We start from the raw sequence: 24309 nt of genomic DNA, 5'->3' as shown, positions 1-24309 counted from the left end.
GCGTTGATCATAAACGATTGTTTGCCACAGAGCTCATTTTCTGCAATAATCCAAAAGAAAAATCCTGTTGGCTGTTAGTTGAGGGAACCAGCTAACCTCCCGGGTCGACCTACAACATTACATCATCCCTGCAGCTCTCTATGCTCCTTTGATAAACTCTAAAACCAGTTGTTTCAACAGAAGCAACACAATGTAAAGTGTTCATAAAACGCCTCCTGATGGAACCAAATCACTCAGATTGGATTATTAAACTGAAGCCACTGAGCATTTTCTAAAGACAAATGTTTTACTGTATTCTCTTCACCATCCACTACACAGCCAGTCACTCCATTAGCCACATGCAGCAGGCCGTGCAGGAGCACAAGCAGGGAAACACACTTCACATACGTCCATCTATTAAACCCACTGAGCAGCAGACCAATGAGTCAGCGGTCGAGGCGGCGAGTGTTTGGCGCTGTGCGGAGGGTCGGCCATCACGGCCTCAGCCACAGAGAGGAGAGAGACAGTGTGTTGGAAGAACTACCAATCTGCTGAACTCAAGGATGTTAAATTCATGTTGTTATTAGAGTGGTGGGCTGCAGAGAGACCTGCAATGAGTGTAAGTGGTGCTGTGGAGCTGAGTGGCTGGACGAGGCACCCTGCCTGGGTTAATATGTCCATTAGCAGTGTGGTCGTGCATGTTAGAGTCACACAGGCAGTCATACAGCGAAGCAGGGCCACCATGTCCTCTTCCTCGGATTTTATATTCATGCTAGAGGATGTGGATTCTTCTCTAAGAGGCGCTTAGTCCCTCTGGCTTTCAGTGTTCGTGCTAACAAACCAGTTTTATTTATTCCTAAAGGAACCATGATAGAGGCTGCATCGCCTTTTGTGCATCAAAAGATTTTATTTTCCTGGAAACATATCAGCTGGCAAAATGTTTGAAGGATAATTTGGGTTTATTACAACCTGGATCTTATTTAAAGTAAAAATACTGAAGAAATGAATTTAAGGAACTGTCTGTTAAATCCAAACTGTGTGTCTGTGGCGACATTCCCAGAAGTTCCCGACACTGTTTGGACCACTGAGAAGTGAGATCCAAAAAACACACCTGCAGTTGCTGTTTATGGCCATAGGTGTCGCCAAAGAGAACAAAACGCAGATTGTAACTTTAAGTATTTCGACAATGATTTCTATCAGTAGTTTAGACAATTTAAAGGACAAAAATGAATAAGATGAACAAACTGGTGTGACAGAGACTTCACAAGAGGTCTCACTGGTTTAGGGAAGAAGCTCTGATCTGAGCTGAGCCTTCAGCTATCAAGCTCCTCTCCAGTGGAACCAGCTTCCAGTTTGTGTTCGGGAGGCAGACACACTCTCCACATTTAAGAGTAGGCTAAAGACTTTGCTTTTTGATAAAGCTTATAGTTAGGGCTGGCTCAGGCTTGCCTTGGATCAGCCCCTAGTTATGCTACTATAGACTTAGACTGCCGGGGGACACCTCCCTGCTCTCCTCCTTCTCCTCCTCTCTCCTCCCCTCCCTCTCTTCTTCTCCCTCTCTATCTGTATGCATTTATGTAAATGTATGTTACTAACTCATCATCCGGGGTATCATCCCCAGAGTTTCAGTGTCTCCCATGTGGCAGGTTGCCACTGATAAAGTTTACGTCAGGATCAGGAATCGTGGCTGCGCCTGCTGCCCTGGTCCTGCTGGACACCAAACTTTCTCTTTTCCAACACAACATAATTTCTGTCACATGTTGTATTTGTACTATGTTGTTTATCCTGTACACACGACATCTATTGCACGTCTGTCCATCCTGGGAGAGGGATCCCTCCTCAGTTGCTCTCGTTTTTCCTTGTGTGATGCGAGGGTGTAAGGACAGAGGGTGTAAGGACAGAGGGTCTAAGGACAGAGGGTCTAAAGACAGAGGGTCTGGGGACAGAGGGTCTAAGGACAGAGGGTCTGAGGACAGAGGGTCTAAGGACAGAGGGTCTAAAGACAGAGGGTCTAAGGACAGAAGGTCTAAGGACAGAGGGTCTAAAGACAGAGGGTCTGGGGACAGAGGGTCTAAGGACAGAGGGTCTGGGGACAGAGGGTCTAAAGACAGAGGGTCTGAGGACAGAGGGTCTGAGGACAGAGGGTGTAAGGACAGAGGGTCTAAGGACAGAGGGTCTAAGGACAGAGGGTCTGAGGACAGAGGGTGTTGTATCCTGTACAGTCTGTAAACACTGAGACAAATGTATAATTTGTGATATTGGGCTGTATAAATACATTTGATTTGATTTGATCTGAAAGAGATGTTGTGTTGAAGTAAATGAGAAAAACTCACTCAATATACTTTGTTTAGACAAAGATTTAGAGTCTCAACCACTAGTTTTACTTCTTCTAATGTGTGTGTTGGTGCGATTTTTAGCAGCCAACTAGGTTTAATGGAGCAGGACTACAAATGATGGACAATTACCATCGATTGGAGTCCATTTCTACCAAAACATTACAACCATTTGGCTGATATTTTGTGGTTATTTCCCAGGTTTGGTTTCAGGGTGTGACATGTCAAGACTGTCAGCCACAGTATGTGTTTGTGTGAGTGTGTGTTGGGGTGAGACAGAGGGCAAGTATCCACTTCAAAAGATCAAACCAAAAGGATCATCTCCATCACTCTGCCTTCCAGTTCAAACAGGAGCTTTTCCCTCAATCTCCTCCTAAGCCATACAGGGTTGACTTGTCAAGGTCAGTGTGGCTCTCTGCTCCATAAAATCCTTTTCTGGAGCTCTTTTCTGCAAAGGGGGTGTGACAGGGCGTCTATCAAACAGCTGAGTCATGGAGACATCAGTGGTGACAGCTTCACCGCTGGTTTGAGTGGAGTCCAGATCTGAGGACGATCTGTTCAGACAGCTTTCAGTTAGCCATGCACAACTGTGAAGTCTTAATCCGCAGAACCACGATCCCTGAACAGAGGACTTTCAGGTTACAGAACATACCTTCTGCAAGGCCGGAGTTCTGTGGTGCATTGAGCCCGTTTCAGCCCAGTGTGTCAAAACTCAAGCCTGTCCTTCATTTGAATGGAGCCAGTTTGTCGGAGCAGCGTATGTGGGTTTGGAACCTGCGTCTATAAATGCGGCACCCTCTGCAGGTGGATGAATCTCTTCAAAGGTGGCAAAGTTGGATTTTACAGTTTAGTCCAACAAAAACAGTTAATAATATTAGTTTGCTGTATCATTTGTGTCATATAACCATTTCATGTATTTTAAGCTATAAGAAGCTGCGTGATGATGAGATGAGAGCAGGTACATCAGCGACTGCAGCACTTTGTGGTATCAGGATTGGAGGTCAGGAGCAGCAGAGGTGCAGCTGCGTCCTGCTGCCGGCCAATCAAAACACAGAAAAGAGAAGTCACAATGATTCGTTGTTGATCTCCATGTTTTGTAACAGAAAACTTAGATTATCTACAATCCCTGGGAATAGTTTGGAACGAGCTTCATTCTGTTATCTATCATGTTTAAATAGCAGTTGCCACTTTTAAGCGTCTGCCTCAATATCTTTATTTAAATATTCAACAACAGACCACATGTTATCTCCCGTCATGAAGGTCTCCACCCGTCCATCTCATCCAATGTACTGCACCCATTTATCAGCCTGTCAGTTTCCTTCGACCTTAAAGCTTCTGCTGTGTTTTCAGGTTGAGTTGCTCAGACTGCAGGTCTGCTGCTCGTCTGGTGTTACCCTTCCTCTCACAGGAACAGAGCAGCCATTAAACACAGAAGCGTCTCCTGGCTGACCTTATCGCAGAATCCACCTCATGAGCAGGAAATTCATCTTTCCTGACAATCCAGTGACTGCACGACTGCATGCATCAAGTCAGCTCGCTCTGACAGCCGCATGCAGGGAGACGATAAAAAGGCAACACCATATCACCTTGATTTTATGCTTGGACAGCATGCAGGCCGGGATGTTTTCTTTAATAGGGATTAGAAAGCGGTCACTGGTCAGCTTCTTCGTCGGCTTTAAATAGGGCTTACCCAGGGGGAGTTTCTGACTTATTGTCCATAGAGAGGGGGTTTATTGTGAGTCTTACTGAGCCATTTCATTTAAGCAAAGACTCTGGGTGAATAAAAGATCCAGTCAAGTTGCAGTTTACATCCATGTCTGTCCAAAATGTCCTCAATTCATCCAGTTATGTTATCCTAACCCTGAACTGTCATAATTAGCATATGAATTCTTGAGTTATGGACAAAAACGTGTTGAACTTTGACCACAAAAATCTAATAAGTGGACACAATTTGAAGAAGGCAGCGGCGTGGAGGCATAAAAACACAGTATTTTCTGTGTACATTTACTTAAGCACTGATAAATAAAGTGTTACAGGACGAGTCTCTTTGAGGAGGGCAGGGGAAGACTTCTTGAAGACGGACTCATCCACTAACCTGAGAAAAAGAAATGAAAAGCCTCCAGGCGGAAGTGAAGAGCTTCCTGTGGGCAGGAGATGAAGCAGCATCATCAGGATACTTCTACAGTATTCGTCATTCGCAGCTCAGCAACTCACGACTCTGTGGCTGGAGGTGTTATGAAAACTAAACGCTGTGAGTCAGCGCCGTGACTGCGGGTCAGCGGGGCGAAATACAAAAGCTTTTCCTCAGAAAAATGTAAAACAGATCCGTCACATCTGGCTTTACAAACACGGTGCATGAAGCACAATAACTATTGCATTGATCCAGGCTGATTCTGAGATTATTAAGAGTGCTGGTGATGGCCTAGTGGTCCGGTGGTACACCTTCCAAACAAAACACTAGAAGGTCCTGAGTTCATTGTGTCCCTGAGCAAGGTACTTAACCCTGAGCTGCTCCAGGGAGACTGTCCCTGTACTTACTTAATGTAAGTCGCTCTGGATAAGAGCGTCTGCTAAATGACCTGTAGTGTAATGTAAAGAAGCTTTATTGGGTTTCTGTTTTATCCTCGATGGCTTCATATGTCGACCCTTAAACAAAACGTATTCCTGCACATTCCCAGCACTTTGTGTTTATTGCAAAATAAGTTATTTACCTTTTAAGTCAAATGAAAATCTGTGAACTATCTATGACAATCGGAATGTTTGAACTTGTGAACGCAGCTTGTGTTGGATACAACAGGGTGTTATGTTGCACTACACCCACTAACACTAGGGTTAACTAACTTGAACAACAGGCTTTGGGTGTCGTGCAGCTTTAACTCTTTTCCGATATGTCGACGTTTCCACCTTCGCAAATATGCATAAAAACAGATGCATTAATAAGTAAAGTACAACAATGAGCTGCGGTGTTTCCAGGTACAACTGTGTGCATGTATCTCTTCTCTCCCCTGCAGCAGTGTGACCTGCAGTAGAAGTGTTCAGAAAGAAGGAGGGTCCCTGTGAACCGGAGACGCAGAGTGCCCTTGAACAAAGTAAAACCGCGGACCGACCCTGAAGTCTCAGAGGAGCTGGACGAGTGTAGGAGGCTTCATGTGCTTAATATTCTAGAGAAGTGTCACATGTCAGCTTCCTTTGTAGGGTCTTTAATCTCCCGGCTTCACAACACCCACATCGTGGAACAATAGAGGAACATTGAAAGACAGATGATACTCGCAAACCGATGAAAAACTTACATTCAAAGACAACAAAGAAAAGTATCACAGAGAGGAAACCCCTTCAAGGACACGCCGTCAGACTGAGACTGTGCACCTAAACCTGTGTGTAGAGTGACTGAACAACAGCGTGCTCAAACATCTGTGTGTGAGGGCACGACCTCCCCATCATCTTATCACTCTGCAGGCTCTGAGACACTTTTTAATGCAGAGAAATTATTTATGTTTTGTTACAAAAATCTAGCAATTTATAATTTAATGAAAAAGTATTTGATGCAAAGATTCAGGCGGAGATATAAAAAAAGGAAATCGCTCTGCAGCCTGATCAGCAATGTTTTAAACATCAGTGCAGCCAGGTGTGTTGAGTCTGATGCAAATAATAAATACTAAAAGACAAATAAACGCTGAGCCCTTAAAGGCAGAGCGAGTCACGGTGCTCGCCAGCGGGTAAAAGACAAACATTCACGCTCCTTTTCATCGCTTCCTGTCGGATGCGTGCTTAAGATCGGGCACCTTGTTGCTACGTGTTTACAGAGGTTGACGCACAGAAATGTCCCGATCACAGCAAAAACAATTACAGGAAAAGAAAAACGTATTTCCCTCTGAACCTTTTAACGGTTATAAATATGCTTAAAGTAGTAAACACTCAGTGTGTTGACTGTAACACTCCTCATCAGTGCTCTCTGGACACACACGCAGGCAGGAAGTGTGTGAGAGAAGTGAAGCACAGTGAGAAGGAGATGTGCAACACACACCCCCAATTAACACCTGGGCCAGAGGGTCACCTTAAGGGTGAGCACTGATTAGCGCAGCATGGCGGGAAAATTAATTAGACTTTTAAAAAATATTTAGCTGACTCACTACCAGCACATCTGAAACATGCTGATGTGGTTTGATTGGTGCACAAACAGGTGCAGGTGGTGCAGGTGGAGGTGGTGCAGGTGGAGCAGGTGGAGGTGGTGCAAGTGGAGGTGGTGCAGGTGGAGGTGGTGCAGGTGGTGCAGGTGGAGGTGGTGCAGGTGGTGCAGTGATTTCACACTTAATTGATGTTGGAGTTGTGTGGTAATTATAGGATAGTTTATTTAATTTAGTGTATTTAATACATGTCTCTTTTCCGTCTACAATCTTCTTGTAAGTCTTGTACGCCTCCTTCACAGACGCAAAGCTGAAGTAAATCCAGCTCTGGTAACATTTCTCCTGTTATCTGGGAGATCCGCCCGTAATCACACTTTGGGCTCAGGTTAAAGAAATCCAACACGTTTGGGACACGATACGTCACATCTGCAGCTGAACAGTCAATGTGTCCCTGAGACTGAAGCACACAGGAAACCAAACTAAAGACCGGGAGCTACAACAGAGACTAGAGCTGCAGTTGTACTGCAGAGCCATCCCATCCTCATTGTGACATGAAGATCCAGAGGAATGAAACTATTGGATTCGTCAGCTCAGACTAAGTGAGTGTAGAAACAAATCTGAATAAAATGCACAGTTTCATATCTGTCACATCAGAGACGATGTTTCCTGACTTCTTCTGCCCGCCTGCTTTAAGGAGAATTAACATGACAACAAACCGTCAGCAACTAAGTCTGCCCTGAAACACTTTTGCTGAAAATGCTCCATATGTGTCTCACGAGTGTGCATGTGTGAGGCGGCTGGGAAGTTTAATGTCACGTGTACCAGCTTTGTGCAGAGGAAGTGTACGTCCATGGTTTTATGAACACCCTGAACAAAAAAGCACAGAAACATCTTATTGTGTGTCGGTTCGTCATGATGGTAGTTCTATAGATATGTAAGAAGACGACGTGCTCTGCCTGTGAAGCTCCGCTTGGATCATGTTGGCTGTGTTAATGCATATGGTAATAATATATAAAGTGTGTAAAGTCCTCACGGTCCAGCTGTGACAGTCAGCACACCTACACACGCCGTCACTACATCCTGCAGGATTATTATCACACCCTCTGGACCTGCTCACGTCTTCCTCCATTTACAGGACAGCTCGTTCTCTGCTGCAGTAACGGACCTGAAAACTTCTCATTAACCCGACAGATGAACCCGGGCCGAGCCTCATCTCCTGCTGATGTTTATGTCTGTCTTACCGTCTTCTGTCCTGAGCTGAACACAACTCACGTGTTCGGCCATTAGTCTCATGAAGACCGTGTAGCGTGATGTACTTTTATGAGCAGAAGCACGCGGGCACGTCCATCTTTGACCTCGTCCGACACCTTGAGGATGAACATCATCAGTAACGTGACGTTAGAGACTCCTGTGACGCGCACGGTTTCCATACATTGTGTGGGGAGTTGAGTGAAATGAGGACGAGCACGGGACTGATGACGTTCGACAGTTTAACAGCTTCACTTTGAGATCGGCGAGTTATAGAGGGAAATATGGAGATGTACAGTGGAAAGACATAAATATGAGAACATGAACGTTTTGTGTGTCTTTGTGTCTGTTTTTGGATGTTTTGCATCAGTCGTGGTCTTATTCTGTCTGTCTTTGGTCTCTTTGTGTCTCTTTTTAGCAGATTAGCATCTCTTCGTGGCCGCTTCGCATCTCTTTTTGCTTGTTTTGAGTCTCTTTGTGGCCATTGTGTGTCTCTGTGTGAAGAAACATCAGCATTCACTTGAAACAGAGTTCATTAGGACACGCTGTCGGTCATTTAGAAGGAGACAGATGCAGATTTTCCTTTTACACAATATGCAAATTAACTGTAACTTTCCTGAAAGAATAATAATAATCTGTGTTTTCTTCCTTCAGATGACATTAATTACGTAAATTATAAGTTAACATTTGACTGTTTCTTGCAGTGGTTCACTGTTGGAGCACCCAGGTCCTGGATGATCATCTGTGTAACACTCTCTGAAAGCTGATTTCTTCTGTTGAAAATGAGCCTCAGCCTCAGTGATGGTTGGTGTTGTGGCGACATCTAGTGGCCAAACAAGTCAACTGCAGAGTTCAAATAAAGTCTGAAGGAATTTAAGGCAGTTCTGTATAATGAAGGTTTTTTTATTTTGTGTGCTCGGGCTGAAGGTGGGAGGAGCTCTGGTGGGGGGGGCTTTAATTTGACCTAACAAAAGAAATGTAAAGGGTCTAAATGGTCCACATCCTGAATATCAAGCACTTACTTCTCCTTCGTCTTCTTCTTCTCCTCCAGGTGTCGGTGAACCTCCACACGAGACTCGGGGGTGAAGGAACACGGCGTGTGCCAGAACTCCTTCTCCCGCCGCTCATCATCCAGGTCAGGGCTCGCCCTGTTCTCCTTCACCTCCTGGTTCTCCTTATTCTCCCCCAACACTGGACTACAGAGGCAGAAAACATTCAGATTTAGCGTTCATGTTTCCCAGGTCAAGTTGAGCAGAGCGTGAGTCTTTAGAAGACAGTTCAAGTTTTCTGTCTCTTCACTTTATATTTTGGAGACTTTCTTCCCTTTTTACTCCACTACAGCTGCTGCATTATAATAATAATAATCTTCGGCTTTAGTGGAGCCAGAGAGACAACGATATGATTCTTTACCTCCATTTAATCAAATTGTTCCCACGTTTTGGTTCAAACGTTCTGAAATATTCCCAGCGTCGTGCTTCTTTGCACATGAAACTTGTCTTTTTGAATCATTGTTCTGCACATCAGCAGGTGATGTTCACATAATAACAAATCACTTAACACTTCTGACTCATATGATCTCCCTCAGCACGCGCCATCTTTGTTTAAACAAATCTCTCGTGAGCACAGATCAATCAAAGTGTAGGAACATTTTAATTGTCTTTGTTTTAGAGTTTAGAGACAGGAAGTGGAGATGTTTGTGCTCACGCTGTGTTGTTGATGTCAGTGTACCAGCGGCCGTCGAAGCCTGCTTTCCTCTCCTTGTTTCCTTTCTCCTCTCCTGCTTCCTTTCCCTGTGCCTCCTCGGTCTCCCTGGCTCTCCTCTTCAGGTAAACGTTCTCCTGCTCCCGGACTCGTCTCTCCACCTGCTCCAGTCCCTGAGCGGCTCGAATCCTCTCCGACCGGCTGATCTCCGTCCCGTCCAGCCGCTGAGGACAGAGACGAATTCAACTGATGTTGTTAGCGGCGTCTTCATCTCAAGTACAAACAATACGGATTTATTCTTTGAACAGACTCAATTATTTAAAGGATGAATCTGCTCGTATTACAACTTTAAATTATTATAGAAAGAATAAATTAAATATGATCTAGGTTGTATTAAACACAATTATATTTATGCTCTGCCATATGTTCTCCTCTTCCTCATCATCTTCATCATTGTGCTTATAATAAAAATGTAAATAATAAACTTGTTTTATATTGCAAACACAGAAACAAAGTGCTTTCCAATAAATAAATAAAAAACAGAGAATCAAACAAACTAAATGTAATAAACTATGATCATGTGTATAAACCCTTCAGTCTGTGAACTATGAGCTCATCACAGGTTGTTAAATATGTTTGATGCATCTTGTGATTCCCCTCATTCAGCGTGTTAATCAGTGTGTGTTAATCAGTGTGTGTTAATCAGTGTGTGGTTAATCAGTGTGTGTTAATCAGTGTGTGTTAATCAGTGTGTGTTAATCAGTGTGTGTTAATCAGTGTGTGTTAATCAGTGTGTGTTAATCAGTGTGTGTTAATCAGTGTGTGTTAATCAGTGTGTGTTAATCAGTGTGTGTTGGCGTGTTAATCAGTGTGTGTTAATCAGTGTGTGTTAATCAGTGTGTGTTAATCAGTGTGTGTTAATCAGTGTGTTAATCAGTGTGTGTTAATCAGTGTGTTAATCAGTGTGTGTTGGCGTGTTAATCAGTGTGTGTTGGCGTGTTAATCAGTGTGTGTTAATCAGTGTGTGTTAATCAGTGTGTGTTTTAATCATGTGTGTGTAATCAGTGTGTTACTCAGTGTGTGGTATCAGTGTGTAATCATGTGTGTTGGCGTGTTATCAGTGTGTGTTGCGTGTTATAATCAGTGTGTGTTTAATCCGTGTGTGTTGGGCGTGTTACTCAGGGTGGTTATCAGTGTGTGTTGGCGTGTGTGTTAATCAGTGTGTGTTAATCAGTGTGTGTTGGCGTGTTAATCAGTGTGTGTTAATCAGTGTGTGTTAATCAGTGTGTGTTGGCGTGTTAATCAGTGTGTGTTAATCAGTGTGTGTTGGCGTGTTAATCAGTGTGTGTTAATCAGTGTGTGTTAGTGTGTTGGCGTGTTAATCAGTGTGTGTTGGCGTGTTAATCAGTGTGTGTTAATCAGTGTGTGTTGGCGTGTTAATCAGTGTGTGTTAATCAGTGTGTGTTAATCAGTGTGTGTTGGCGTGTTAATCAGTGTGTGTTGGCGTGTTAATCAGTGTGTGTTAATCAGTGTGTGTTGGCGTGTTAATCAGTGTGTGTTAATCAGTGTGTGTTGGCGTGTTAATCAGTGTGTGTTAATCAGTGTGTGTTGGCGTGTTAATCAGTGTGTGTTAATCAGTGTGTGTTGGCGTGTTAATCAGTGTGTGTTAATCAGTGTGTGTTGCTGAAGATTACACACACTGGCTCAAGTTAAACTGAGTAAATGAAAGTTAAAGAAACAGAATTTTAAGTGTCTTTGAATTTGTATTTTTAGAAATGTTAAAGTCCAGGTGTCTCGCTCTCAGGCAGGGGGGAAAGCAGGTTACCTGGAGTCGAGGCAGAGAGGCCACTACATACTGCCTGTAGCCCTGAAACTCAGCGCAGGGGTTCCCCACCAGAAACATCTCCGTCAGGTGGACGTTGCGTTGCAGAGACTCCACGCTGCTCAGGCGGCCCACAAAGTTCACAGTCAGATCCAGTTTCTGGAGGCTCTCACAGCCTGAAGACAGGAAGCAAACACACACGCCATCTTTAAAGACCCTGGAGGCAACTTTGGGATTTGTGATATTGTGCTACATGAATGAAATTGACTTGAGTATATACAGTATATAAACTGTGATGCACATGTGCACTGTGGATGTGAAGTCTTGCTGCTGTTCCTTTTCATTATTACATTATAAATATACATTTGACGTCTTGACGTGGAGATGTCACCCTGGACTGTGGGACATTTTTATAACGTATTATTTACCAAACAATTGTTGAAGGGAATATTTGGCAGATTATTTAATGATGTTTGCTGACGTAGTCCTTATTATTGAACACATTTTATTTGGTAATTTAGCGTAGTGCCAATACAGCGAGCTTACAGCTTCATTACACAAACAATCAACTGAACTGTAAACGATATTTAATATCTGCAGGTTCAACCGTCCACGCTGTGACGGGGTTTCAGAAATGTTCCTTCAGACTCCGTTAACACTGGTTTTAAATTCAATTTAAAAGCTAAATTATTATTTAAATAATCCAAAGAAATAAACAGATGACTAAATGAATCGTTAGTTGCACCGCGGTTGGAAGGTTTTAACTGAATACAAAAATAAAGCATGAATTATATAAATTCTAATAAAACTACCAATGATCAGTGGAGCATTCATCGTTAGCAAGGCATCACCAACTACAGCAAAACACACTTACTGACCTTCAAGGTTTTCAATTACTTCAATGTTGTTCAAGGCCAGATTCAAATACTGCAGCTTCTTCAGGCGACCAACGTTCTCTAGATGGACAAACAAGATTGCAAGTAAGATATTAAACAACTTACGACACACACAAGGACGTCCGTGGGATTTGTAAAGTTCCCTGTAAACCCTGATTTTGTGATTTGTCCATTTAAAACTGGGAACATTTGTTTGGACTTTCAAAGCTGTTAAAACAATAGTTATGTAACCTAGACATCTGAAAATACTTTTAACCTCGATGTCTAGAAATCCTCGATGTTTACCGAGTAACATCCCCAAGAAGCCAGAGCGGACGTCTCACCTATCCTGGGGATGAGGTTGTTTTGCAGGTAGAGGATCTTCAGGTCCCTGCACCACCTGTCGATGTGCTCGATCCTCTCGATGTCCTGCTGATGCAGAGAAACTTCCTCGAGGGAGAAGATCTCACACTCGTTGTGTTCTGCCCGTCGGCGGACCATGTCCTCTGTGACTGGATGGGAAAAAGTTATTTTAATTAATTGAATTAACGAGTGGCTATTTGTTCATTTTCTTGCACTGCACTGCCAGTATATTAAGGTTATTGTGATTGTTGTATTGTGTTTTATCGTGTCTTCCTTTCTTTTATTCTATCTCTCACATATTCTACTGTTCTTAGCATACACGTTTTCATTTCTTGGTTTTACTTGTTTTAATTTGCCTTTTTTTAAATGTATATTATTGTTTCTTCACTTTGTTTTAAATCACTTTGAACTAGACCCCTGTGTATAAGGTACTATATAAATTAATATTATTATTATTAATATTATTGTCTTTTAAAGTCGTATCTAAACCACTTTCAATGGTCCTGTTGCTGTACGAATAAATTAGACTTTTATCTATAAATAATGAAGATAGAGTATATGTATTGGTAGTGGAGAAAGCAGTAGCTTTGATATGCTAGCATGCTAAGTGTATTGTAGCTCCTAGATTAGCAGGACTTCGCTAGCAGTAGCAGTAAACGCTATTAACGTTAGTAATACTAGTAGCTACTACTAACAAAACCTTAACTAATCAATATGATGTACGACTGGTGTTAGCTAACTAGCACATTAACGTGACCCGACTTTAACGTTAACTGTCATCATGAAGCTAAAATACCCCAAATAACGTAAACATACGTAACGTTAGCTTAGTTCAAGAACGTAAATAACTTCCAAAACTACACCGCTATCGCGTTAAAATATACGTAAAGTAAACACATAATTTACACATAACAATGATTAAAAACAATACAAATACAGATAATTGTTCTAGTTTTAATTTGAGTAGTTTTGCGCTATCTTTTTTAACTTACTGTAAACCATCTTCCTCTCTGTTGTCAGACGTTGCCGTAGAAACCGACCTGGTGCTGCATTCGCGTACTGTGGGAAATAGGAAAACTACACATTTGGCTAGTCCTTTTTCGTTACTTTTAGGTAAACAAAAATAAATAAAATGATTAAATATTTCCCCACATACTTCAGAATATGTATACATACTAATGAATAATGTTTTACAACCTGGTCATCTGTTTTGTATGAACAATCTTAATATGCAAAGTGAGCATGACATAAAGATGTGTAGCAACATGTTATATACATATTATTATTCCCCTATGAAATGTATATGACTGAAGTAATTAAGTAAAGTACATATAGCTAAATTATTTGAAATAAAACAATTTATTGATATCTAATCCAAATAAATATTGTTATATCAGATTAATTAATCTGCAAATTATGTAATTCATTTGATTTAAAAATGTAATCGATTGACAGCCCCATATGTACTATAGGTACCACTGAACTTTAAATATATAATTGAAAAGAGGTACAGCAACTTTGTTGGAGTGGGGTTCAAAATGTTCAAGTACATTCATTTGAACAATCATTTTGTTATCAAACAAACTAGAAAGATACACGCTAATTATTACTAATTATTGAACTCATAACCTCTGCTAAATATTTTTAAGATACGGCCCATTCATTTCAGCTTTCTTTCATGCTGTGCAGAAAAAGCAACTTTTTCCTCCATGTGTCTTTCTGTTTTATCTGTCCATGTTGTTATGTTACTCTCTGCAGGAGCTGCTTGTTGGGCCAAACTCCACCGAAGAGCGTTAACTTTATCCAAACACTCGTCCTGTCAGCTCGTGCAGGTCGCCATGTTTCAAGCTCGGATGACGCTCGAGAGCCTTTTTCATCACCATCATTCATTCATGACACGTTCAGCTCATGATGTGTTCAAGGACCCTGACCTTGGCCAGGAAGAAAAGTCAGTCGCCTGTTTTATTCGATTGCTGTCTAGATTTGGATTTCTTTTTTTGCATGTGTTTATGAATTACCTCGAGGATGTGGCCGGATGTTCCCCACCCCTGTTATAAAAAAAACGCCCCCCTTTCAAAAATATTACTTCCAGCGCCCCCCAACGTTCTCTGAACGCCCCCTGGTGGGCCGCTCCCGCCCCCGTTGCGAAGCCCTGATGTAAAATAAGAGCTGAGAGCATCATCATGTCGTCATGGTGACCATCACCAGCACCTTCTATGATCCCCTGCACTTCCTGTGACTGACCACAGGGTGGTGCTGTTTCTCTGTGATGTTTAATGTCAGCACCAGCAGCAAACAGCACAAATACATATCCCTTAAATAATGTTAAGTGTGTCCGAACTGTTCCTGAAGCTTCTTAAAGGAACACACGGACATTTGTCTGCTTTGGTTTGATGATGTTTTTCCATTTAAAGGAGATTAGAGGAAACATTTCAGAAAGCATTCCCCCTCTGTCGACACGTTAAAGATAAACTTCAGACTCACGTGTTTTCTCAGGCCTTTGAGTGTCGTCGAGGTTTATGTTTCACTTCTTTCATTACTTTCCACTTTTCTTATTTATTTGTGTTTGGGATAATATTGTTCTGTTATTTCTACTGCTTTTTATGTTTATGTTATATTATTTTACTTTGTTTATGATGTTTATTATCACGTTGGTCAACTCTGCGTGTTTTTAAAAGTGCTTTATAAATAAACTTCAGTGAATTAATTCAGCACATAAGCTGCTGTTTATTTTTTATTTTGAATTCACAGAATTTATAGAAACTAGAAGGAATAAATACTAATGGAGATTTTGTACTTTGTAATATGTTTGTATTTATTTCACAAAAGCTGCGACGCATCAAAGGAAGTTAAAAAGTGCTTCAGTAAAAATAAAACTCACATGTAACAAAACTAAAACCTTCAGATTGTATTCCAGCTCCAAACTGTTTAAAATACTTATTAAACCAAAATATACAAAAGAAAGAAATCAGACTGGATTTAAATTATTTACACGTTTTTATAAGAGAATTATCCAGAAGACATGTTGACATGCCACAGGCCTGAAGAACACAATACTACACTTAGCGTGTGTTCCTGGCGCCACTATAATGTAAACAAAGAGTAATATTATGAATCAAGATAAACTTTATTGATCAGAACATGACCTTTTACTTGTAACAGAATATTTAGACACTCTGGAATCAATGCTTTTACTTCAGAACAACATGTGACTTCTTTCACATCCGGCCGTCGTTACTTTAGTAGGAAGTGAAAATGTGTGCTGTGTAAAAGGCGTGTTGTCAGACAGCAGCTTGTGTGCAGCAGGGGCTGATGGGAGGTGTGAGCAGCCGTCACAAACACGTCGTCTCATCTCACAGCTCGTCCTTGTTTGGCCTCAGCTTCTCCGCAGGTTCACCAGGAGACACCGCGGCACAAAATGCTTTTCCTCCCAGCTGCTGCTCTGTGCTGTCTGTGTTCAGGTGAGTGTTTCCAGCCAATCAGGAGCCGGCAAACTCAACCTTTAACAAACACCGTCACGCTCACCTTCATCTACCTGTCTGGTTTTTATACAGCGCTGGTTGCCATGGCAGCAGATCTGATTCAGGATGATTTAACATTGACCAGGAGAGTTGGTGGAGAAGTTTCATTCAGCTGTCGAGACACTGAGCTGTGTGATGATCCTTATGTAGACTGGCTCCAGAAGAGTGACACAGAAACATTCACAGTGATTCTGAGTATTCATAAGTCTACTGGTAAAGTTAACTCAGGTTACAATCATCCTTGGAAAGATGATTTCTCAGCTGTGAAGAAACAGAACGTCTTTGAGTTGAAGATCCAGAAAGTTAAACTCACTCATTCAGCCACCTACTACTGCTGCTGTAGGAAGTATGGCCCCCCACAGTGAGACATTATCCCTGCAGCCCGTACAAAAACCTCCAGATGAACAGATGTCAAACAGTGTGTGTGACAGGAAGAGAGCCGTGAACCACAGCCCAGGTTCACATGTCTCCATCTCAGCCACAAACACTGAACTGAGGATTGATTTGATATGTTCTTTATGTTTCTGTCAGATATTCCAGCAGGTTTATTGTTGTTCCACACAGTGAGGACAAACACAGAGGTCAAAGATCAAACAGAGAGACAACAATAACCATAACATCTACATTAATAACACAAATAAACAACAAACAAAGATCTTTTTAAAAGCAGTGCCTGATTAAAATGATAATAAAAACAACATTTTGATGAAGATTAAAAATCGTCTTCTTCGACCTGCTGCAGGAATAAAGTCCGTTCCTCCTCACAAGGCTGATCTGCTCTTCATGCAAACACTTCCTGTGTCCTTCACAATAAAAGCTTTGCAGACACATTTCTAACATCACATGTCAGCAGATCATTTCCCTTCAGTCAATAATAAAGTGGACTCCAGGTTTTAGGACAGTTCCCCCTCAACACAGATTTGCTAAACGTATTTGGATTGAATGAAGTTTCTCTGTGAGCAGTGGGACCTTTGGCTCAGTCTTTCCATCCAACCAACACTGAGATCCAGAACAAGATACCTGCCTGACTTCTATCACATGTCCAGTGGATGTTCATGGTCCCCAGAGGATGAATCCTAATGTTTATGTCCAGCTGCTGATCAACAGAGAAATGTCTCATGGCCGAATGTGACACAATATTGATGCACGAGATGTTTGAAGTGTTTAAAACAAAGTGTAATGAAATCAAAGTCCAACCCTTTAAAACATCCAAACACTCTCACAGGAACTCTTTCTGCTTCTAATACAAACTACCACACACACCATGTGGACAAGCGTCCTGTCATTTCACACACACGTCCTAAATCAAATGGACAATTTAAAGATGTGAGCTGATGATGGAGCCAGATAGAAACTTCCCAAAGTCAGCAGGATTTATCCTCTGAGGAGCAGGAACGTGTGAAGCAACGCTCCACGCAGACGCTCTGTGTCTAAAAGGACAATAACAGAAGAGACGTGTTAATATGAACATTAGAGAAACACATGAGCTGAAACATGATCCTGGTGAATCATTTGGACTCGTTCACCTCAGCTGACACGTTCAACAGCAGACAGGTTTTTGTATCACTCTGTTTCACTGTGTTGACGGGGAGTGGGGGTGGCAGGATACTGGATCTTTGGCTCTGGAACTAAACTGTATGTAACAGGTAAGAATAAACTTTCATCTTCCTTCACTTTATTTAACACGTTGAACATGTGTTTGGATGAGTTTGTGCTGCTTCAGGCTTCACATGTTACTTTTTATCATTAGTAGAATTCTTGCAGCCGTGCAGCTGTTGTTACATAAAAAAGGTTCAAACTTCCTGCAAATATGTTTAAATCTCACTGAACTCAAGTTATTCTTTATTCTGCAGATTAAACTCATTTATATAGAAAAAGTGTGATATTTGTAATGTTTTAAATACACAGTATAGCTTGTTTCTGTATCTACAAGATACAATATGTTAGTAAACTTAATCTAATAGATGGAAAATCTGTTTTTAAAACAATGTATGTAACTTTAAAAAATGTATTAAATAATAACTTTTATTTTTAATTAATGGTTAAATTAACTTTATAACTTTTACAGATACTGAACATGATATTACAATAAATAGAAATCATGCTTACTAATTTAAATATACGATATAAGATTATATAAAATGGCACACACTCTTATTTATATCTTAACAAACTTTAAGTATAGATATAAATATTGTGTAAAAGATTATTTAAATATAACAATAAATATATTTTTGGAAAGTATGTGGTGGTAAATATTATGTATCAGATACAAAATACATTTTAATTATAATCATTCATTAAATTATATTATATTATATTAAATTATATTATATTGTATTATATTATATTATATTATATTATATTATATTATATTATATTGTATTATATTATATTATATTATATTGTATTATATTATATTATATTATATTGTATTATAATATAATATATTATATTATATTATATTATATTATATTACATTATATTATATTATATTATATTGTATTATATTATATTATATTATATTATATTATATTGTATTATATTATATTATATTATATTATATTGTATTATATTATATTATATTATATTATATTATATTGTATTATATTATATTATATTATATTATATTACATTATATTATATTATATTATATTATATTATATTATATTATATTATATTATATTATATTATATATTATATTATATTATATTATATTGTATTGGAGTTTTTATTCACATTTTAAATATTCAAACATCTCATTGTAATTGTTTATAGAAGTTAAAAGTAATGACATTATTGACATTTAATTTCTGTGGTCCCTGGTTTGAGTAAAGTATATGATGGTAAATATATAACATGTTTTACATATTAATAATGAATAATTATTAAAGTAACCTTATGAATATAATCTGTATTTTATGTGAAGGTAAATATTTAACTTAATATTATATTTATATGAACTCTAATACAGGGAAACAATTTCATATTACAATAACTATATATATAATTTATGAGAACTAATTTCTATACTTCTATATGATATAGGGTGATATATAATGTCCCAAACAGATAATATAAATATAAATATAAATAGTAAATGACCCTTAATCTAATTTAAAATACATATACCAGACATATACAACAGTAAATATGTTTTGTGGTAAATATTATGCATCACATTTAATTATATTATAATATTTAGTTTGATATTATATGTTCATTTCCTCTCAGGGATCAATAGCAGTCTAAATTCACATTTGATATTTCTCAACATTTTATTGTAGTTGTGTATAAAAGTGAAATATTGTTATTAAAAAAAGTTTTGCAATTATTAATTATTTATTAGTGTTTTTAATGGTTAGCATTAAGTATATATGTTATATATGTAATATATATGTTAAATATATAATATGTTGTAAATGTTGTAACCATTGAATAACTATTGTATTAATCAGAATATAAATATGTATTTATTATAATATATATATATATATATATAGAATATAGAATACAATATCCATTCTATGTAAGTGTCATTATTATATTATATTATATCACTTTGTATTAAATTATATGTGAAGTTCCCGTCAGTGATAAATAAAGTCGTAACTTTTTATATATTATTTTACATGGAAGTCACATTTGATATTATTTCCAAACATATCTTTGTAATTGTGCGTAAAAGTTAAATTCTTATCAAACAAGTTATGAAATGATTAATATATTGATTTGTTGTTTTAGTGGTTAAACTTAATAATATGTTGATAAATAAATAATATGTTATATTTATATTGTAATCATTAAATCGTACATTTTATTTTATGTGAAGGTAAATATGTAATTTCTAATAATGTTTATTAACTTTAATATGAAACACGTTTTCCACTGTATGAAGATACTTATCATCATTATCTTATATAACATTATATTGATAATAATAATGAATGGGACATTATAGTGAATGAACTTTGTACTAAAGTAAAGAGTTGTAGAAGCAGCTGTTGTGTAGACCCGTGATGACGCTCAGTGTGTCTGATCAGCAGGTGAACACAGTGTATGGACTGAACTTTGTGCTGTATTGATGAGGACTTTAGTGATCACAGTCCATGTAGTTTCCAGGATCACACTGAATGCAGTGCAGTGCTGGAAGCTGCTGTTGACTGTGTGAATGTGTGTCAAACTTCAGATGAGCAGGTAGTGAAGCCCGTGGTGAGCGTGTACCCAGCAGCATCCAGAGCCCACCTGGAGGGGAAGAGCTCCCTGCTGTGTCTGGCCTCAGCCATGTTCCCTCCTCTGGTCCAGTTCTCCTGGAGAAGACGAAAGGAGGACGGTCCTCTGGAGGAACTGCCCCCTGCTGAGGGAGAGCAGCTGGAGCTCAGAGAGTCGGGACGCACCGCCGGCATCCTGCTGATCCACCAGCAAGAGAACAGCGCATATAAATACCGCTGCTACGTCCGGCACGAGGGGGGCACAGTGGAGGCCCAAGCAGAACAAGGTGATGAAGGCTTGGTGACTGTGTTCAGCAGGGATTCAGCTTCATGTGGAGACGCTGTCAAAGAGAGCAGAGGAGCAGAGGACGGACATCTCACTCCAAACATTTCACTGCTTTTCTGTTTCAGAGGTTCCAGCTCCAGCAGCCTCCTGGCCTCCAGAGAGAGAGCCAGCAGACCTGCCAGCACTGCAGCAAGCTGACTGTAAGATCACCTGCTGCCTCTCCTTCAATGCCAATGTTTCCTTTCTCAGTGCAGCTTTCATTTTCAACGTCCACCTTGAGAGTCACTGTCCTGGCTCCAGACCCAGGAAGCAGCCCAGTCGGCTGGAAGAAATGTCACATTGTACGTTTGTGCAAAACACGGATACGTTGAATGTCGACGTTTCGACAAGCGTGAGACGAGGCTGATATGAAACGTGTTTATGGAACGTGGTTTTTGTTCAGAGACGTTCACCTTCAACGTATCCGTGTTTTGCACAAACGTAAAATGCCAAAAATAAATTGTGGCGACTGTCTTGTTGCAAAGCTTGGTGGGGCGCTGACTTGTTGTATCTAATAAGGACCTTTGAGCTTTCACTGAAACTGTAGACGACCCCTGTCTCCATGTGAAGCTGGTCGTCCCGTCGGGAAACATTACACTGATTAAAATCTGTGTGTGTGTGTGTGTGTGTGTGTGTGTGTGTGTGTGTGTGTGTGTGTGTGTGTGTGTGTGTGTGTGTGTGTGTGTGTGTGTGTGTGTGTGTGTCAGTGTCCTTCCAGTCTCAGTGCAGGGTGAGGCTGCTCTGCCTGCTGTACACAGTGCTGATAGTGAAGAGTCTGGTGTACTGCTGTGGACTCTCTCTGCTGATGATCCTCAGGAACAAGGGAGCGTCCACCAACTGCTCACATGCTGACTGACTGTTTTCTGATCGCCTTTTCTCTCCATCACATCCCATCAATCTCTTTTCTCTCTGTGATCAGTGTTCTCTCATATCAGTGATGACGTGTTGTGGTCGGTTGTAAAATGTATCTTGTTATGCAGGTTACCGTCATCCTAAAACTATAAGTACATATACACATATATATTTGCAGTTACTAAGTATACATTCTGTGTTTATGTGTTTATTTCCACCTTTACTTGTGACTTGTAGACTTATAGAAAGATGAATCTTTAGCTGGTAGATGTTTTATTGTGTTTAGTATCTTTCATATTCTTCTGTTTCTCTTTAATACCTTGTGCAGAGTGCGGCAGGTTTGTCAAATGCTCAATAAAGCTAAAAATCACAGTGTTTGTGTGTCTGTATTATGGATTTCAGTTTGGCTTCACAGCAAATAATCAGAAACAGAATCCATTTCGTTGGTCGTTTATGTTGACGCCTACAAGTAATCTGTGTGTGGTTGTAAGTAGCTCTGAATATACTTATTATTACTATATAAACATTCAGCTAAACAAGGACAAGATAAGTAAATATATCCACACAGATATTATATACAGTCGGTGTGTGTGTCTGTTTCACCAGGTTCAGTGCTGACCCCCTTTTATAACTGTGTCAGTGTGGATGTAAAGCTCTACGCTGATGACACTGTTGTTTCCACACATGAACAAACAGCAGCTGCTCTGAAGCTACAACTGCTATAAGATGAAAACACAGCGACTCGCTCAGTCGGGCTGAAGTCTGAACGTTGGTGAAATAATGAGCATGTTTATTTATTCTACAACAATAAAACAGCGCTTCACTATTACAGCTTCATCGAGATGAACGGGACTAATACAGTTACTTATTATACGTAAAGATTCATGTTTATGTAACACAAAGACAGAACCACACGATGTTGTGTTCTGTTGAGGTGATAACATGGACGCTCTAGTTCTGCTGATGTTTTCTTGAGGGGGTGAAACAACAAGAAGACGTGTTTGTCTCCGTGGTTTGTGTTCTGTCGCTCTGATTGATGATAACACACATACAACATGTTTATGTAAATATTGTGGTCGAGGAGTCAGCGCTTAAAATCCTCTGGTGGTAATTTAAACACTTTGAGGGCAGACGTTTAAACTTCTCTGGAATATTATTTTATAGAGAGAAGACATTTATGAGAGGATGGAAGATTTCAGAAACACAATTTAACAATTGTTGTTTCTTCAGTTGCAAAAAGAGAAACTGATAATAAGACAAACAAAAACAAGAGAGTGATTCAAATATTACTTATGATGTAATGTATTATAATATACAGCACAATTATGATATATTACATTATTATATGTAATAGCAACATTTATAATTCATTATGATTAAAGTGGAAAATATGAATAAAACACTGGCAAATATATGTGTGTACTTTTGTTCTTCTTATTATTTTTATTTGCTTTATTCTTTCATATACAATGGATGTTTATGTGGTTTTGTATTTATAACACATGGTTCTTGTGTTGAAGCTTCTGGAATGATTCTTTAACCAGAGGTTGTAACTGTCATTGTGCTATTAATGTGAGAAAGGCTGCAGAGCGGAAACCCACACGGCTGCAGGAAGGAACTGTTGATTCGCTGTCAACTGTTTTTTCTGAGTCCTAATAAGCACTGAGAACAGATTCATATCTGCTGCTGTGCACACTCATGAACTCCTCTCCCTCTCTGCAGCTGTTGGACCTTTCTCCTTTATTCCACTGAGCCCTCCACCCACACAAAGAAGAACTGAGCCCAGAGACCAACACTGCAGACCCACCCGGAGGTCACGTCCACAGACTTTATTTATGGGGACTTTAGCCATCAATGGTGCACTTTACAGTTTACACGTGGTGTTGATGAGCCAACAAGTCCTCGTACAAACATGACAAACAGGTTCTTTGTCCTCCACAACAACACATATGAGTGTTTCCTGATCTGAATGTCTGCTGCGTGTCTGTTAAAGCGTCTGCTTGGAGGACCCTGGTCATGCAAACACATCCTTGTTCAGCTTCAGCAACTCAAAGTGCTTTTTGATCAAATAGTCCAAGAAGTGAGGAGCTCCAAGAGCTAAACTCAGGAACTAGGTCTTCACAAACACTCTCCTCACTCAGCCTCAACACTTCTAGCAGGGAGTCGTAGCTTCGGAGTGATTTAGAAACTTCTCAGGAAGAGAAACTTTGACCTTAGTGAGGAGCTGAGGTCGAGCCGTCGCCAGGTGTGACACATAAAGAGCTGTGATTGGTTGATCAGACAGCAGACACAGAAAAATGCACTCTTAGTGATAATTGGCATTTAATGCACATTGTCCGAATCATAAGCATAATAATAAACTTTATTTAGACGGCACTTTTCAAAAACAAGTTTACAAAGTGCTTCAGACGTAAAAACTGAAAACACAGGCGGTGCAATTACAAATGATAAAAGATCAATGCAGCAGAAACAGAAACATAACAAAGAATAAACATCTTCACTGAGTGGCTCCTGCCCGGCCTTACACACAAAGCAGGAGAACGTTCAATGACACAATAACCAAAAATTGTAAACCATGGATACAATGTAAAACATAGGTACTTGTTCACATTACTGCAGGAAGTTCCATTACGTCATATTTAAAACACGATTTGGGGATTCTGACATTACAAGCTTACATCTTCCTCATATGACATATTCCTGTTTCGTGTGTGTGCGTCTTAAGAGATGGCTCTGCTGTAAAAAGCACAATGTAAATAAAGATAACTCATTTGTTCATTCATCCAGCACATAAACATCTTTCAGTGGACTTTGTAAAGCTCACTGCGCAGCACAGTCGTCCAGCTGCTGTCAATCAATGCAACTCTTATTGTGTTTTGTCGTCACTTCTTTTGCTAATATTTGTTAAACTGAAGACGACTCTCCGCTCTCTCACAGGACTCAGCCTCTCAGGAC

At 39.9% G+C, this 24309-nt stretch overlaps 2 protein-coding genes across 3 annotated transcripts in view; one reads left to right on the top strand and one right to left on the bottom strand.

The window, feature by feature from the left end:
- Nucleotides 1–13499, bottom strand: part of dnaaf11 (dynein axonemal assembly factor 11) — a 51825-nt gene extending 38326 nt beyond the window's left edge. For both annotated transcript variants that reach the window (XM_029454166.1, XM_029454167.1), the window contains exons 1-6: nt 13438–13499; nt 12427–12594; nt 12086–12163; nt 11211–11383; nt 9389–9609; nt 8707–8880 (exon numbers count right to left, since the gene is read on the bottom strand). In XM_029454166.1, coding sequence (XP_029310026.1) covers nt 8707–8880; nt 9389–9609; nt 11211–11383; nt 12086–12163; nt 12427–12594; nt 13438–13447 — 824 coding nt within the window. In that variant the 5' untranslated portion in view covers nt 13448–13499. The remainder of the gene's footprint in view (nt 1–8706; nt 8881–9388; nt 9610–11210; nt 11384–12085; nt 12164–12426; nt 12595–13437) is intronic.
- Nucleotides 13500–15609: 2110 nt separating this feature from the next.
- LOC115022279 (immunoglobulin lambda-1 light chain-like) lies at nt 15610–20493 on the top strand (the record flags this gene model as incomplete). Its single annotated transcript, XM_029453250.1, has 4 exons — nt 15610–15906; nt 16000–16317; nt 17571–17612; nt 20156–20493. Coding segments are annotated over exons 1-4 (741 nt in total), but the record flags the coding sequence as incomplete, so codon positions are not given.
- Between the last annotated feature and the right edge of the window lie 3816 nt (nt 20494–24309).

Source organism: Cottoperca gobio, chromosome 17, assembly GCF_900634415.1.
Source record: "Cottoperca gobio chromosome 17, fCotGob3.1, whole genome shotgun sequence".
NCBI lineage: Eukaryota > Metazoa > Chordata > Actinopteri > Perciformes > Bovichtidae > Cottoperca > Cottoperca gobio.
Note: the sequence above shows the minus strand (reverse complement) of the source record. Positions and strands in the feature narration are given on the sequence as shown.